Here is a 14883-nt window from a genome sequence, read left to right on the forward strand (position 1 = left end):
ATATTGGTAGTACCTTAAAAAAGAAGTTAACCCCACAAGGAGGCTGCAGAAGCTAGCGCTATGTTGAAGCTCAACGGACAAAGTTTTGAAACAACCTGAAATGTCATTAACGAAGGACGCAGACATAAGGGGTAGTAGGTAGGAGATCATTACAGTTATCAAGGATATAAATGAGAATACTACGAAGGGAAAGCCTAACCATGCCTTGGAGAAGAAGTTCGGCCCTACTGGAGCAGATGCTACGGTAGGACATTGACGGCTATCATCAGCTCCTTGGCTGCATGTTGAGTTAAAACAGGCTGGCACTGAAATGTCCTTTGGGATGTCTTGGTCTTGGTTATGTAATAGATGCATGGACCAGACATGGCGAACAGGAGGTTTTGTGGGTTGACTGACTTCAAATTACATCATATTAATCTTTGTCTGTTATGTAAAGTAAATTATTAAAATGTTTCCTACATACTAACTTCTGGCTAATTAGCGATACACTGAAGGCATAAATAGTACTCAAAATTTCAAATAGCAAAGAGTTCAACAAAAATAAACAATTAACGTCAACACATTTGGGCGATAGTCAATGGACTCTAAAATTGGATCTGCTAATACCCAACTGAAATGTATTTTTAGCTTAATCTTTTTTGGGAACATAAATACTCTCTAAAAAAGATGCAAATAAAGTTTTTAATGGAGCATTAAATTATTTTAATTAGGGAAATAACTCACATTCGTGTTGTAATTTGTTTATGATTTTGGCTCCTACATACCTCCAATTTCGGTGATACATCCGGTATACAGTGGTGGACATTCCCTAATGAATTCCTGCGGAAAATCAGTCTTCTCCTCAAAATTCTCACATGATGCAAACATGGATTCCATAGCATGAGTGTTTGGTATTTTTGTTGTAGATAGCCGGGTTTGATCATATCCATTATGACCACTGGTATTTGGTGGGTCGCTATTAAATCCGCCAGCGGCTTTCATATTTTGAAATGGTTCTTGGGCTCCAGGGCCGCAAATGTAACATCGTATGGCTGAAGTTTGTGCTACAACTGCAAGTAGAAGAGTCATAAAAGTTTTATGATTGATTTTTTTATGATTGTATAGTGGATTGAATATGGAGTTAGGTAAATAGGAGGAAGGGCTGCCAAGTTTTGGGTTTAGTGCGAGTTCGGCTGTTGAGGCATCATCTGAGTGAAATCTATTGGAAAGTTGAGATGGTGTAGAATCTCCGACGTTGTCTCCACCTTGCTACTCTTCCAACCATCTTGACCTCTGATCGCGTCCTCCAACTGCTAAATGCAAGCTTTGTGTGAAACTAAACCTTATTAACATCGATTCAATGTTTGCCTGTCCGTTTTTCTTTTTTTTATGGATGGAGGTGGAAATCTTCGCGTCCTCCCTGCGCGCTTCTCTTTTCCAAGTTCCTCCCGTATACACCACCGACCCTCCAACTTCAGCATTTCCCCGGTGATGTTCTGCGGGCTTATGTTGATTTTCAGAGAGTCTTCCAGGTTCCTACTCTCTGAGTAAAATCGTTGACAGTAGAACAAAACATTCTCCGGGTCCTCAGGTGTGCAACCACATTCAGGACAAACGGAAGAATCATCCAACCTGAACTGGTGCAAATACTTCCTGTAAATACCATGCCCTGACAGGAATTGCATCAGATGGTAGTTTATCTCGCCGTCTCGTCGCTGAATCCACCCCTCAATACGGGAAATCAAAATGTAGGTCCAGCGACCCCTTTGCGAATCATCTCACCGTTGCTTCCACTTTTCCACCGACTTTAGGTATTCTGTATCCTTTTCAGGTGGATTCATTCTCCTTTCTCGTGCAGACAGCGTGCCTTACATGACAGAATGTCCATCGGGATCATTACCGCAATAACACACGCTGCATCGCCTGATATTGTTCTGAAGGCACTGCACACCTTCAGTGTCACTAAGCAGTAAGTCACGTTTACTCTCCTTCGATTACTCTAACTTCCTAGTGCTTCCTCCCAAACTGGTGCCGCGTATAATAGTGCGGCGCGAATCACTTCGGCCACAAGTAATCTACGACCGTATTTTGGGTCTCCAATGTTAGGCATCATCCGCACTAATGATACGCTGGTATTTACCGCTTTTTCACAATAGTACACATGTTTTTTTTTTGAGAATGATGGGGTCCTAAGTCCGCATCAACTTAATGCTGGACCGGACCAAATGGGGAGTAACTTACTCCCTCTTTCCTGGTCCACGGACCCCTCGCTTAGGGCTTGCACCCAAACTTTACAAAAATGTCAAGCGATGACGGCTTTACGATTTCTTACCAGGGCAGAGGCAAATCGTCCTCCTCCTTTATATAATTCGTAAAAGCACTCAACATCTGCGAGCCGCTACGGTCACGCTGCTCCCAGGGCAGAGGTGAGGCAGCGTCTGACGATTTGCCTCTGCCCTGGTAAGAAACCGTAAAGCCGTCATCGCTTGACATTTTAGTACAAATGTCCTTGAAATTGATTTTAGCGTCAATCATCACTCCCAGGTATTTGATAACTGGCTTTGAAGTGATGATGTGGTTACATCATCACGGTTACTATCCATAACCGTGTTCCTCTTCCTCCGGTTGGTAATCAAGACCGTCTCCGTTTTCTGTTAAGTAAGTAAGTTGAATCATCTTTAGCTTTTATGGCTCTAATGGTTTTATAACGTACACTTCAACGTCTTCAGGTTGTTTCGCGACGACAATCATGATTAGATCATCTACGAAATCGATTATATTGGACACCTTTGGCACGGGAAGGGCAAGGATCCTATTATACATCACATTCCACAGTAGAGGATCCAACACTGAGCCCTGTGGTACTCCTGCTGCGATAGTGTACTGCTGGGATCCCTCATCCATATGTACCAAAGTGCTCTCTCCGAGAGGTAACTTCCAAGGAGCTTGGTCAAATAACTAGGGACACCCGTTTTAGCCAGTGAGCTTCCACTCTCAGTTGGTTGAATTGAACGCATTTTTGACTATTAGATAACATCAGCCAGCGTCTACGTAATCGATCGTTGAGTGGACTTGTCGAAATCCAAATTGTCGCTCTGATAGTCCATTCGTATATTCAATGATAGCAACAAGTTTATTGGAGATGACCCTTTTAAGCATCTTTTCTACCGTATCGATAAGCCAAATCGGGCGGTATAATGATGGATGTCCTTATTCGGCTTCAGAAGCAAAACTGATTTATATTTTGTAAATCCTAATATTTCGGGTACCACTTGTTCCCTACATCAATGCTAACACTTGGACGTGTTAGTACTGATGAAGGGAACAAGTGGTTCCCGAAATATCGGTATTTGCAAAATATAAATCAACACTAGCGAATAGGAAAAACAAGTTTTTATGATTTTAAATAATTTAATCGCTAGAAATACCTTGGAATTACACCAAATAGTTTTTGCGTCTTCCGCCGAACGGGGAAAACTCCTTCTACAATGCATGTTTCAAATACGCTGATAAATCATTTGAGTCTGGTCTTAACAGCGAATTTAAGAGCTCTATTGGCCACAGCATCCATACCGGGAGCTTTGTTATCACAGACTCTCCGGCAAATTTGCGCAAGTTTCCCCGCAGTTACTGCAGTTAAGGTGCAGATGTCCAATGCTTGTTGATGCTCCCCTTTATCTAAGAAGAAGAGCGCCATCATGATATCGAACAGAAGATGCGGGCAGGTCATTTATATTGTTCGCTCTCTCATCTTCTTCAGAACCACCCTGTATGCTGTTCCCCAGAGGCTGCCTCTGCGCAAAGTTCTTTGAAGCATTCTCGCTTACTAGTGCGTATAGCCTGCTTAAGTCTATTTTGAAAGTTCACATATACTTGCCGTTTCTCGATGAAGTCTGGTCTTCTTCTAGATCATTGGCAGATCCGTCTAGCTCGAAAACATGTAGCCCGCAACTCCGCGATCTTTTCATTCCACCATTAGTTTGACCGCGTTTTTCCGAGGACTCGCCACCTTGGTGTAGCAGCGCTGCACAGGCTCTTATTATGCGTCTCATTATTTGCTCTACCTTTTCTGAAGCCGGATCACGAGGGTTATGACCTCCCAATAGCATCTTTATGAATGCATCCTCTTCAAATTTCTTTACGGACCAGCCCTGGTTTCCAGCTCTGCGGGAACGCACATCGCTACATGGCCCATATTCGATCTGGAGGAAAATTGCCTGGTGGTTGTTAAGAGTATAATGCTCCCTGACAAACCATGCGATTCTCCTCGCCAATGTGGTCCTCACATATATCAGATCGACTATTGAGCCCGACTCTGTTCCACGAAAGCTGAACGCATTTCCTGGATTTGCAAGCACCAAGTCTAGCTCCGCGAAAGTCTCGAGCAGGATACGGCTTCTGGTGTTCGTAGTTCGATTGCTCCAACCCACAACCCACGTGTTGAAATCACCCGCTATGATCTTGGGGTTTCGACTTCTTGTATCCAAGACCAGCATAGCTAGCATTCCCTCGAATTTGGCGCGCTTGGTGGAGCATAGCAACTGTATATATAGATACCAGGTATTTTTGTCCTGACGAATTCAACCTTTGGAAACTCCATCACTTCTTGAATGGCTTGATTTCCACGCGCCTATATTGCCGCCTTTCCAGTTACATCTGCAGTCCAGGCACCGCTCTTATTGTTGCGATAAGGCTCGCTGATTATGGCAGCTTCGATTCCCTTCTCATAGATGGTCTGGGAGAGGAGGTCTTGCGCTGCATCGCAGTGGTTGAGGTTGATTTGTGTCAACCTCATTTATTTACTGCATTGAAGGCTCTTCTAAACACTGGGCATCTGCTGCTGACTGGAACGTGCCGACAGTCGACGCCCTTTTTTTCCTTGCAAAGCATACATTCAGGCTCAGCCTTGCACTCCCTGAACATATGGCCTTCTCCCCCACATTTTCTGCAGCTTTTTGACCTGTCACTTAAGGGGCACCTGCTCCCTGAGTCGGCAACGACCCAACCTATTTTTACTTTTCCAGCCGCCAGCAGTTTGAACGCTGCTTCAGCTGGTACGCTTATGATTGTCGTTTGCGTGCCTCCGTATGCCTTCCTCAGTCTCCTGATTGCGGAATCTTTCGAGCCAAGTGGGCCGAACTGTTTTTCTAAGGCGTCGCGGATATCCTCCTTGGTCGTGATTTCGTCAATGTCCTTACATTGTATGACAATCTCCTGCTTTCTGGCCCGTACTTGAGCTTCTTCTCCTAAGAACTTCTTTACCTTGCCGAGGAAATTTTCCACCGTTTTGCCCGGAGACTTTTTCAGCTTCAGCATCAAATCTCCTTTTTGGGAGCGTTTGATTCGGCTGACATTTTCTCCAAGGTCCATCAGGTCAGGATGAGATTTGACCTTCCTGAGGATATCGACGTAAGTCATATCCCCTTTTTTTGAGATGATGATTAATTCGGACCGTAATCTTTTTTTCTGTGTCGCATTTTTCCTTCCGCCAAACTTTGTTCATGCTTCCTTGGTTCCTTTTTGAGGCTTTGCCTCCCTTGTGTCGACTGGAGCCTGCGTCGCAGTTTTCACGATTTTGGTAACTTTGTCTGACTTCCCTTTTGCCGGTTGAGTGGCCTTTTTGCCTTTTCGCGTCCTGTGAGGATCCATAAGAATCGTTCGCGCCCGCCCTTTGGATTTTGAGGGGATGTCGCTTGTGTTGCCTGGGTGACGCTTGATTTCTTTGAGGCATTTTTTTCTTCCTTGGCACCATTGTATAGTACACGAATGGTACGGACCATGTTTTTGATGGCCTGGTCCACTTTGTGTTTGTCTTTAATAAATTCAGACAGCTCTACTATTTTACCTACGAGTAGGGCAAACGATGATTCGTCCGGACTCTGACATAGCTCCTCCACTTGGTTTTCTCATTGCACGCTTACGTATTTATTAGCCTTCCGGGAGCTTCCCTGATTTCCTTCCTTCATCAAGGTTGATTTCGGAGGAGATCGCACGATCGTCGAGCTTCTCTTAAATGGATCAACTACTAAGTCCTGCGACATGTTTCGACCAGGTGTAGTTGCCCCCCTATGGGCTAATGAATGACCAGTTTGTGGGGCATCTTTTCGTTTGTTTTGAACAGGCGCTTTCGGGAGTGATGTACTCCTTTTAAATGGCTCTTTCTCCAGGCTACTTGTAGCATTCGATGACACGGTGGCCAAGTAATCCACCACCGAGGCACTGCAGTCAAGGGATATCGACGGCCGGGAGCCTGCTTGCCCACTCCCAAAAGCCGCCGGTACTGGGTTTCCGAGTCCCTGCACCGTAACTTTTGTTCTCGTTCTGTTCCTCCATGTTTGTTTTCATTTCTGGGTATCCTTCCCATAGCCAATTTTTATCCACGGGTGGGCGTTTACTTCCCACCTACCCGGCCTGCGCATAAGCATGCCCGTACACGCACACCTCCAAATGCGTATATGTGCATGTTCCTGCGCATCCGCCGAGCATTCCCTTATCCGCACGAAGGGACGCGCCTGATGGGAGATTTGGCAACTCCGCACTGTCTGTCTGTCTGTCTGCCTGTCTATCCATTGCATGCATTTTTCTCGGAGACGGTTATAGTGATTGATATTAAATTTAGTAGAAAGGTGGGAACTGTGAACGCTCACGCATACAGTGAGTTACATCCTTTTACGTTGAATTTAAGGGGTGGTCCTCATACATGCAAAAGGGGAGTGTAAATTTTTTTTTCATCAAATATAGTCATGTGGGGTATCAAATGAAAGGTCTCGGTTAGTACTTTTCGAAGCCGGTATTAGTTTCTACTTTCATTGGAAAGGTGGGGAGTGCGGGGAGTTGAAAGTGAAACTACTCAACCGAAAAATCGGAAGCTGCCACAATATGGTGCCTAGGCTCCAAAATACCTTCCATTCCGATATCTGTTCAAATAGAGTTAATAATAGTATATTACTATAATTTTTGCTAATTGGCTGCAATACCCCCCCTGAGTTCATTCGAGCACCACCAGTGGATGTAGTGATGTAGGCTAAAATGTAGACCATGATCTTAACAAGTTTGGTAGAAATCGCACTATTACTAACAAAGTTATAATACGTCAAAGTTGTTGCTTCTTTGATAATTCTAGACTATGAATGTCAATATCATCCGAAAGTGGATACTCTGACTAATATATGCATATATTTCGTGCTACGCGCTAAGAAATACACAAAACCTTTCGTACCTGAGGCGTCCAGCTTCCGGTCTACCGACTTGTTATGTATGGGGCAGATATTGTATCATTGCCAATCGTCGGGCATTGAATCGCTGTCCCACACCTTCAGCATCGGAAGATGAACCATTTGATGTAATTGGTCTTCCCCATATTTAACCAATTCGTTGTTAAGCCCATTAATTGCACAAACGGTTTCTTCCTTGCTTCGTGGTGGCATTATTTGCCCAACGTCTTCAGTTGGCGGGACCTCCAACTCGCCGATATTTTGATTGTTGAGCGGAGGTAATCGAAATACTCAACCCATCGCGCCAATATGCCCATTCTGTCTGATTTTAGCAGTCAACTTCAATGTTTTGTTCGGAATTCCATCCAATCCCGGAGCCTTGTCCTCAATTCGTCTACAGATCTACCGTAGTTCCTCTTCGGTCACCCCGGGGATTAAGAAGACGTCCTGCTGAACCATTGGATGAAGTCCACTTTCTTCTTGTTGTGGGATGGATATAAGTTGCTATCATTAGGCCGATGTTCGTTTATGCATCCGTAGAGTAGAGTGCAGTCCCTCGATATATTTATTCAGAGCACTGGAATCAGAGCAGCTCATAGACTAATTCGGTTAGATCTATGGAGAAACAATGGACAGGGGGGGGCATAGAGCATTGGAAGAGTTATTGGGAGAACTGAATCTATGTCTTCTGATTTTCGGATTCCCATACATCGGTTTGGTAGAAGATATAGTGTTATCTTGAAACGAAGATAAAACTAGGACGAACCAGAAGAATGCGTGTCAGGATATACTGACGTATTCTATACCAATGGCTCAAAACCAGAACAGGGTTCTGGAGCCGGAGTCTACTTCTCGAATAAAAGCGAAAAGTAGGCTTTTCCCTTGGAACAACATACAACGCTCTTTCAGGCTGAAGTGCATACGATGCTAAGGGCGGCAACCTGGATGATTGACGAGCAATTGAAAGGCAGGCGCATTGCAATTTGTGGTAGCGATAGTCAAACTGCATTGAGGGCGTTGAGCAGTCCTTTGATGTGAATGTAGAAATCGATTGAACTCTGTTTCTAGATTTAATATGGTGAAACTACTCTGGGTATCCGGTCATTGTCGTGTAGAGGGAAATGAAATCTCGAATGAGTTTTTACTCTGGGTGCAAGCAGTACAGACGTACTCTGAAGTGTTTAAAGTTTTCAAGGTTTTAGACGAATTTTTTTTTTTTTAACTTTATAAATTTTATAACTAGTATTGGTTTTGCTAATATACCTAATTAGTTTTGTGCTCAAATATTAAAGTTGTCTGAAAGTGGCAGAAAGCGAACAAGGGGGAATGAATCCCCGGATGATAATCTTCGAAGTAAACTGAGAGTTCTGCGAAGACCACCACCATTACCATCTGAAATGGCGGGCGCATCCAACCGGTTTAGCATTTTACAAGTAGATGAAAATGAAATGGCAGTGGATAGCGATACAGTTAATGTGGTCACCGCCACTCAAAAGAAGGTAAAAATTCCACCTATTGTCTTTCCGAAACTACAGAAAGCTGAAATTGACGAGGCGATGGATAAACTCAATGTTACTGTATACTATGTCAAGTATTCAGGCATCGGACGGAAACTTTTCACTGACACTATCGAAGACTTTGACCGAGTTATTAACCACTTCAAAGTAAATAAGACTGAATTCTTTACTTATTGTCGACCAGACAAAAGACCGATCAAAATTTTGTTATCGGGCCTGCACAGCATGGATAATAACAAACTGGCTGAGCTGCTTAAAACCGAATATGGCATTACCTGTCTAGATGTAAAAAAGTTTGAACCATCGAAATCCCGCTACACCGAGCAAACGTTTTACATTCTATATTTTGAAAAAGGTATGATCAAGCTAGCGGATCTCCGTCGAATAAAATCAATTCAGCGTACAATTATCACTTGGAGTTATTATAGTAATGCACGAAGTGGCCCCACTCAATGTCACAACTGCCAGCTGTACGGCCACGGTAGCTCTAACTGTAATCTGCCTACTAAATGCCAAATTTGCAGCATTTCGCACAAAACAACTGATTGCCAGTATGCAAAACTCCAACCTGATCTAATTAGATCATTTCTAAAGTGTGCTAACTGTAATCTTCAGCATTTAGCAAGTGATCCTACTTGCCCAAAACGTCAAGAGTATTTAAATGCTGTCAGGGGAGCCGCATCTAGACGAAATCATTCAAGTTACCGTCAGCCGACCAAAACCGCAGCCGTCAATCATTTCAACAATGAAAGCTTTCCTCCTTTAAAGTTACATGGTAATTCGAATTTGCAGCAGAGTGCTTCGAAGTCGAACTTTGAACCCTCACGAACATCGTTTAGTCATGCAGTCAGGAACGGACTGCCTACGACCAATGGTAGAAATACAATTAATAATGCGAGTAACCTGTTTTCTCCAGAGCAAATGATAGAACTGTCAGCCGAGCTTATCACAAATCTTTCAGACTGCAAGTCTAGAACAGACCAATTTAATGTCATTGTAAACTTAGCTGTTAAGTTCCTTTACGGTCCATAAACTTAAAGTAGTTCTATGGAACGCACAAAGCGTTAAAAATAAGTCCGATGAGCTTTTTGACTTTGCAATAAGTGATCATATTGATATTTTGTTATTAACAGAAACTTGGCTTAAGAGTAAAGATAAGTTCTTTCATCCTAGTTTTAAGACTTATAGGAATGATAGGCAAGATGTAGTAGGCGGGGGGGTTGCCATAAGTTTAAGAAATAACATCAAGCATAAAATACTACCCGCGTTCAAAACTGAAATTCTTGAGACTATTGCTTTAAGACTAGAGGAGTTGGATTTGAATATTGTCGTTGCTTACTTTCCAGGCACGAAGATTAATGATCAGAAACTAAAAGAGTTTGAAAACGACCTTAAATTACTGATTAGTAAAAATGAAAAATTACTCCTTTGTGGTGATTTAAATGCACGACACCGTCATTGGAACTGTGTAAAAGCGAACAAGGCTGGCAAAATACTTTTTGATCTTGTTTGTGAAAGAAATCTTTTTATTCACACTCCCACAAGACCCACCTTTTTGAACCCTAGGAGATACGACTCTACATTAGATCTTATAATTTCAAACGGCCGAATCAGCATCGACCAACCTGTAACAGGGGTCAAATTATCTTCGCCTCATTTACCAGTAGCCTTTCAACTAACTTCTGAGACTTCACTATCAAATTCAGACGAATCAGTGTATAGAATTAGAATAAACTGGTTGAAATTTAAGAAATACTTGAATGATATTATACAGCTTAAAAATTTAAATTTAGCAAAGATCAGCTCTACCGCCCAAATTGACTCCCTAATTAGTACTTTTTATTGGCATATTAATAGCGCCATAAAATTCGCATCCTATCCTGAGCAAGCCGATTTATTTCCAAACCAAGTCATTGATGAGGGAACCAAATTCCTAATTTCTTCAAGAAACTACCTACGGCGTCAATGGCAGAAAACTCGAAGCAGAAGCAAAAAAACCGTGGTTAATAAGCTTACTAAAGCCATTCAAAGTCGAATCTTCGATGCTAAAAACAAGCGATGGGGTAGAATGCTTCAAGAAATTCCTAAAAACGGTGATAAATTATGGAAATTAAATAAATTATTAAAGAAGAAGAAAATTATTCCGCCCATGCGGAACGCCGGTGATATTATTTACGATGATGAGTCTAAAGCGGAACTTCTAGCAAATCAGTTCCAAAAAGCCTATTTAGCGTCAGACCACTTAGGATCGGGGTTTTGTTCAACAAAACCGTTCAGGAGAGGGTGGAAAAACTGCGTACTTCACTCTGTGATTTCGATGCTCGTGAACTTTGTTCCCCTAGAGAAATCAAGGCAATCATAAAGCACTTAAAGCTAAAAAAGGCTCCAGGTCCAGATCGGGTAACGAACTCAATGGTTAAGAACTTTCCTAGAAAGGCGATTGTATATTATAATTTCATCGTGAACAGCTGCTTAAAGCTCTCTTATTTTCCAAAAGTTTGGAAAGAGGCTACGGTAGTACCCATTGTTAAACCAGGTAAAGACCCAAAACTGGCTGATAGTTACAGGCCTGTTAGTTTAATTTCTAGTCTCAGCAAAATTTTTGAAAGAGTTATTTTAGCTCGTGTTAATAAGATTCTAAATCAAACGAATTTATTACCTGATTTTCAGTTTGGCTTCAGACCTAAACATTCAACTTCACATCAGGTGTTTCGGGTGACCAGCGAAATCCAAAAAATTTTCAAAGATAAAGAGTCCTTAGGATTTCTTACTTTAGATATTCACAAAGCGTTCGACTCTGTTTGGCACTATGGGTTGGTATACAAGCTATTACTGTTCAGGTTTCCAATATATCTGGTCAAGCTTTTACTATCATTTTTAACTGGAAGAAGGTTTACAGTAAAAGTAGGTAGCAAACAATTCTCAGATCGATCGATTCCAGCGGGGGTTCCTCAAGGTTCTCCACTAAGCCCTACACTGTTTAATATCTACACCTCGGACATTCCAACTGCCCCAGGGTGTAAACTAGCTGCATTTGCCGATGATGTTGGCATTATTTCTTCCTCTAACGATCCTTCAACAATTATGTCATCTCTTGAGAACCAGCTGGATTCTCTGTATCAATTTTATTTTAGGTGGAATATTAAAGTGAACCCTTCTAAAACACAAGCTGTGTTCTTTACGAAAAAGAGATGCAAAGCTAAGCTGCCAAGCAGAGACATAAATTTTCTTGGGGAGAGTATTAAGTGGTGTAATATTATAGCTTAACATATTTAGGAGTCGTCTTGGATAAAAAACTTACATTTAAAGATCATACTGATTCAATTTGTTCGAAGATATCTAAATCATTTTGCTCGCTTTACTCGCTGCTACACAGAAATTCTAAACTATCGGTAGACAATAAATTGATTATGTTTAGAATGGTTATCCAACCAATTATTTCATACTGTACTCCGGTTTGGTCTCAATGTGCAAGAACACATAAACTCAAAGTTCAGCGTGCGCAAAATAAAATCCTCAAAGTAATTTTAAACAAATCGTTTGACTTTTCAACTGAAAAACTGCACAATGAGGCAAAAGTCAAATATGTTGAAGATTTATGCTTATCGAACTCCGTCAGATTTATGAGCAACTGTAGAACTGTTGGCAACCCTCTAATAAATATCCTATGCTCGTCATAAATTCTAGGTTAAGGTAGTTCAAGTTAAGTTAAGTAGGTTAAGTTTTTTTTTTTTTTTTTTTTTTTTAAATCATTTTTATTTTTAAGAAATAGGTAACAATAGTATATAGATTGGAAAAATGAACAATAAAAAAACAATCTTTTAAAATAACAAAAATAACTTAAATCTAATGGCCACTGTGGACTCTCAAAATTTTTGAATAACGATTTACAGACAGAGAAGAGAAACAGTAAGAAATGAAAATCTAATTTTACAATAAGTTGTCGGGAAATGGTCAAAAACCCGACAGAATTCACTTGGCCTTAGTGGCAAATAAAGAAATATAAAAAGTAATAATAAATATTTGATCGCTTCAAAAGACACTTTTAACTTAAATTATTGTTCTTAAAACTATCATAATTATAGATTTTATATTACACATTTTTTCTTTTTTTTTTTAAAATAACATCCATACAAAAAAACAAAGAATAATAACGTATGTATTTATAAGTTACAACTGGAGACAAAATCAGCACCCGTTCAATGTATACATATTTACAAAGCCCCACCAAGAAACAAATGGCAGGACTGAGCACGGCCACCGCTAACCGGCATCCCGCAGCCACCAATACCAAGATTTCTCTTTTTCATCCCGCTTAATGTCAATTGCTCTCGCTCTGGAGTATCTCCAGTCGAATCCCGGAACCCCCACTGTCAAATTCGGGGGGTATTCTATCCTTTTGTCCGTGGCCCGCCTATGTATATGATACATAACCGGATCACCGGCAGAATCAAGAATTAGACCATTCCTGTCAAGATACACGAACGCTTCGGGAGGAATGAAGCCTGTCGTGAGAGTTTTCTCGAAATACCCATCATTTGGGTAGAACGGCTGCGAAACCCAAGGGTTCTCACCATGCGAAGCAGATCGCACTATATGATTCCGAATCAATCTGACGATAACTGTATCGATTCTTGGCACAGCAGCAGCTGCATACATCACTTCATTAGTTACATAGTGCTCATAGTTTGACGAAGCAGTCCTATTAAGCCCCGTGCAAGCACGCAGACATTTCCTTTCAAAGATCCTTATTTTCTCCATTTGGCTAGCACTCAAATTAAACCAGATAGCACACCCGTAGGTAAGCACCGGTCTAACCAAAGTAAGATAGCAAATAATCTTAACCTTCCAGCTAAGATGTGGAGCATAAAAGAGTCTTCGGAGAGACATGAATGCCTTGCGAGCGCTTTCTAGCGCGACTTTAACGTGCTCGTTAAATTGGAGACGCTCGTCAAGACGCACACCCAGGTATCTAACGCACTTCTTATGAGGAATGCGCTCTGAACTATCCTCGTTCGCGACAATGTGGAAATCTCTCCAATTCCTTTTCAAGTTCCTACTGGCATACGCCAAGGAATTTCGAAACAGAATCGTTTCACACTTTTGCGCATTGATTTTCATCCGCCAACTGTTCGTGAAGAACTTAATATCAATGAACATCTTCTGAAATTCAACTTGCACCTCAGTTACCTTCTTGTGCGCCGTGTAGGCTATCAGATCGTCTGCAAAGGCAACCAACGACCTTTTAGGAGATTTATTAAAATCGAAAGAATTGAGCAATTCGCCGGCAAATACCGCAAAAAGTGTAGGCGCAGTCACTGTCCCTTGCTGTAATCCATTCAGAACATGAAATTCTCTGTTAGTAGTGAGATTTCCGTCCGTAATAACAAAGCACTTGCCATACAGCATACTACACATCATCGCTACGAGGTGACTGGGAAACTCACGGTATCAAAGGCTTTCTCCATGTCTATAAGGCAAGCGCCTACGCACTCACCATTGTTAATCCGCCAGCAAATATCAGACGTTACCTTCGTTATTGCATGTATTGTCGAATGTCCAGATCGAAATCCGAATTGCGCGTTCGGCAATAATTCCTTCTTCTTGATATGCCCGTTCAAGGCTTTCAATACCAAAACCTCAAACACCTTGCTGATGTTAGGCAGCAAACTGATTGGGCGGTAGCTTTGAGGGCTGGATGAATCCTTCCCTCTCTTTAAAATCGGGAATACTCGGGCTTTCTTCCATTGTCCTGGAAAGAAGGAATTGTTCAATAAATTATTGAACAAAATGCAATAATTACGAATGGCAATGTCTGGTAAATGCCTGAGGACCACGTTGGGAATGCCATCCATACCGGATGATCTCTTATTGTTTACTCTTCTGAATATGGAAGTTAACTCAACACATGAGACAAAGTAATCAAGCAGATTATCACTCGGTATGAGATCAGCCTGCAACGCAGAGCTAAATTGGAGAACTGTGGTGCCGTTCAGGCTATATTTGAAATTGTGGACATCTCGTTCTATAATTTCCGAAAGTCGCGTTGGCTCTAAGTCCGTTCTGGGCCGATGCACCGATTCAAAGTGCTCCCCTATAAGTTCGAGTTTCAGAGCATCATCCATCACGATGTAATTGCCTTGCGCATCAGCAGTTACACTATTCGTGTCTAT

General features: G+C 41.8%; 2 protein-coding genes across 2 annotated transcripts in view; one reads left to right on the top strand and one right to left on the bottom strand.

Annotated features, from left to right (window-relative positions):
* LOC119660253 (coiled-coil domain-containing protein 174) overlaps positions 1 to 14883 on the top strand; it is a 121941-nt gene that overhangs the window by 47910 nt on the left and 59148 nt on the right. The window lies entirely within an intron of this gene.
* The window catches only part of LOC119660254, a 72587-nt gene that overhangs the window by 10375 nt on the left and 47329 nt on the right, over positions 1 to 14883 (bottom strand). Inside the window, exon 2 of the mRNA XM_038068709.1 lies at positions 765 to 1049. Within this exon, the coding sequence (XP_037924637.1) occupies positions 765 to 1049 (285 nt within the window). The remainder of the gene's footprint in view (positions 1 to 764; positions 1050 to 14883) is intronic.

The sequence above is a fragment of the Hermetia illucens genome, chromosome 6 (genome assembly GCF_905115235.1).
Source record: "Hermetia illucens chromosome 6, iHerIll2.2.curated.20191125, whole genome shotgun sequence".
NCBI classification, from domain to species: domain Eukaryota; kingdom Metazoa; phylum Arthropoda; class Insecta; order Diptera; family Stratiomyidae; genus Hermetia; species Hermetia illucens.